The sequence below is a fragment of the Penaeus japonicus genome, unplaced genomic scaffold (assembly GCF_977035675.1).
Source record: "Penaeus japonicus unplaced genomic scaffold, GWHDUDI00000001_assembly GWHDUDI00000004, whole genome shotgun sequence".
Taxonomy (NCBI): Eukaryota; Metazoa; Arthropoda; class Malacostraca; order Decapoda; family Penaeidae; genus Penaeus; species Penaeus japonicus.
Genome location: NW_028234406.1, coordinates 34,561,061 through 34,563,966, shown reverse-complemented (window position 1 = coordinate 34,563,966; position 2,906 = coordinate 34,561,061). Strand labels below are relative to the sequence as shown.

Sequence of the window (2,906 nt, the reverse complement as noted above, 5' to 3'; positions counted from 1 at the left end):
AGAGTAAACTTGTATCATGATACAAACTTTTTTTTTTTTGACAGAATATATACATAATTCATAAAAAAGTTAAACTATAAAAAAAAAAACATAAACAATCACTATGAGCTCTGGTTTTCTATTATGTCAAGTGTGCCCACACTTTCCAGCTCGAAAACAACCATCTGCTATCAGTCAATAAGGTCACTCCATATTTGCAACTTCAATTACGTTTTCAGCCTTCAAGGTATTAGATAGTTTAAAATTCTTTTATCATATGATTCTTTCAGATTTTAGTTCACATGGTGAATAAAGATGCATGCTTGCTTTCATTAAGTGTGACACACTTACATAATAGTCAGGATGATCTTATAGATTGATCTATATTCCCATGAATTTTGTTTCATTGATTTCATTGATCCTTCACAAATAGCTAAACATGCCATTGAAAATTTGCTATTCTTAATTCTTGTGTTAGGAGAGCATACATAACAAACATTTTATGACTTATGAGAAGCAACACAAACACTAATGTATTATGATATGTACTGCCCATTTATAGTAGTTTTAGTTCTTTATGATGAAGCATCAAATTGCCAGGTAAAAAAGTGTATCAATAAAAACCATAGATTATACTAATATCACAAACGAGGAATTATTTGCAATCAAATGGAGGCTCCCTTTCTTGTATTAAGGTTCCATGACAACTGGTAATAAGAGAGGCACAGTGTCAAGCAATGGTCAAAGCTGAAGCCCTCACCCTCACCTGTTCTCTTGCTCTATCCCAAAAACCTCCTCCCCAAGATGTTGATTTTTTTTGTTTTTTTTTTTCTCATGGAATGTTGTATTTGAACATACATGGAAAATTTCCTTTTTTATTTGAAAAGCAACTACACGATTCTATCTTGCAATACAAAAATAAACAGGTATTCCCAGGGACCTAATAAATATACATTTTACATATATATATATTTATTTGAGTCAAATTGTGACTGTAACCAGTAGTGGAATATAACATAATTTCAAGAATAGGTCTGCATCATAAAACCCATCAAAATTATTATCAAAGGATTCCTTATGATGTCTACTAACCAAAAACAGAAACATTACTTAATGCAACTACTAAATTAGTGCAACTCTTTGAAAATGCTCACACTACACACAGGGGAGATGTTTACTTGGCAAGACATGTTTACTTTGTGGAGCCACTGTCTTGACGGTGCTGTGATGTCACACGCACACACATAATATCATGTGTTCAATTAGATTGTCAATTAACCCATTCACGCCGGGGCCGTTCCGGCTTTGCACAGTCGCAATACCGGGGTTTTCGAACACATAAACCTAACGCCTCGAGATTCTCGGACGCACAAGCCACAAGCCTGGGCTGCCCGCATGCTCAACCCAAGCGCGCGGCTTACCCTCATAGCTCATCCCGGGCATCTGACGCAAAAAACACAAAACGTGTCATCACGTCAACCTGCTAAGGTAAGGTTAGGTTGTTTGGTAAGGATTTCATAGCCCCAAAAATACTCCCAAAACAGCACACCAAAGTGCTCTAGGCTAGGACTGACCTTAAATCAAGGTTAGGTTGGTCATCCTGATTCAAAATTTACACCAAAATATCGCTTTGAATCATGGCAACTGCGATAACCATCACAATGAATTTGATGATACCAATTTAGATGGGTTTTATGATGCAGACCTGTTCTTGAAGTCTACCAACTATAATCAGGAAAAAATGTATTTTGTACAGGGAATGCATTCCCTGGAATAACAAAGTTTTAAAGTCTGACCGCCATTAACTCATTCACGCCGGTTGACGTGATAGCACGTATTGTGGTTTTCGCGTCAGACACCCTGGACGAGCTATGAGGAGAAGCCGCGCGCTCGGGTAGAGCGAGCGGGCAACCCAGGCTCGCGGCTTGTGCGCCCGAGAATCTCGAGGCTTATGTGATCGAGAACCCCGATATTGCGACCGCGCAAAGCCGGAACGGGCCCGGTGCGAATGGGTTAAGTATATTCTGGCAAGATGCAAGACTGGACTTATTTCTTATCAGACATTATATAACCATGGAGAACTACATGCTCCATCTAGTCAACACTCAGCATTGAGGCAGATGTAACTGCTGCCCTAAATATCAAGAGTAATGTCAATGAAACAAATTAGCAACAAGCAAGTCTATCATATATAATCAGTAAACATTACAAGAAGTTCATTAGTATTGACGAGACGGCCCTATTAGTAAGATTTACCATTTATTATCTTTATTCCCTTATGTTGAAATTTAACATCACTTCAAAAGGTAACAGTCCACGGGAATTCTAATACTTGACAGGAGATATACTCTTCGTCTTTAAATACAATCAATATTCACAGGGCAGCATTATCATCAAATACCAAAATTGCCATGGTATTACTACTTACTCTCTTTCACAAACAAAGAAGGCGAAACAACAATGTGTCGAGACGGAGGAGAACACCGAGCCACACTAACTTCACTTAATAACTCGGGATTTCTCGCGTTCCTCATCATACATCTTGTAGTATTTCCCAATAATCTCATTCCTAAGAGTCCTCGCAAAGCCATTTTCCTCTTCTCACTGTTGTTCTGGCAGAATAATGTGTTTTTAAGAAACTTCTGTTCTTCTTTGCCTTCCGTCGGCGACACCGTGTTTACCTCGAGCAGTGATGCCAGAAACGGGATAGGGACTAACCTTAGAAACTCATCACGTATTTTTTTTTTCTTTTTTTTTTGTGCAATTAGCCTTATTTCAATAATTGTATTGCAGTTACTATCTGTACCCTCATCTTTTCATAAAACCTAATATTATTAAAGTAATCGTGTCGTAGAATGATTATTTATGATATTTTTACTAATTTCATTTTATATTGTCTTCATTATCATTATCATTGTGATTACTCT

At 37.4% G+C, this 2,906-nt stretch overlaps 1 protein-coding gene across 1 annotated transcript in view; it reads right to left on the bottom strand.

Moving 5' to 3' along the window:
• mRpS18A (mitochondrial ribosomal protein S18A) overlaps positions 1-2,683 on the bottom strand; it is a 10,737-nt gene extending 8,054 nt beyond the window's left edge. Inside the window, exon 1 of the mRNA XM_086535822.1 lies at positions 2,408-2,683. Coding sequence (XP_086391948.1) covers positions 2,408-2,570 — 163 coding nt within the window. The 5' untranslated portion in view covers positions 2,571-2,683. The remainder of the gene's footprint in view (positions 1-2,407) is intronic.
• Positions 2,684-2,906: the final 223 nt, after the last annotated feature.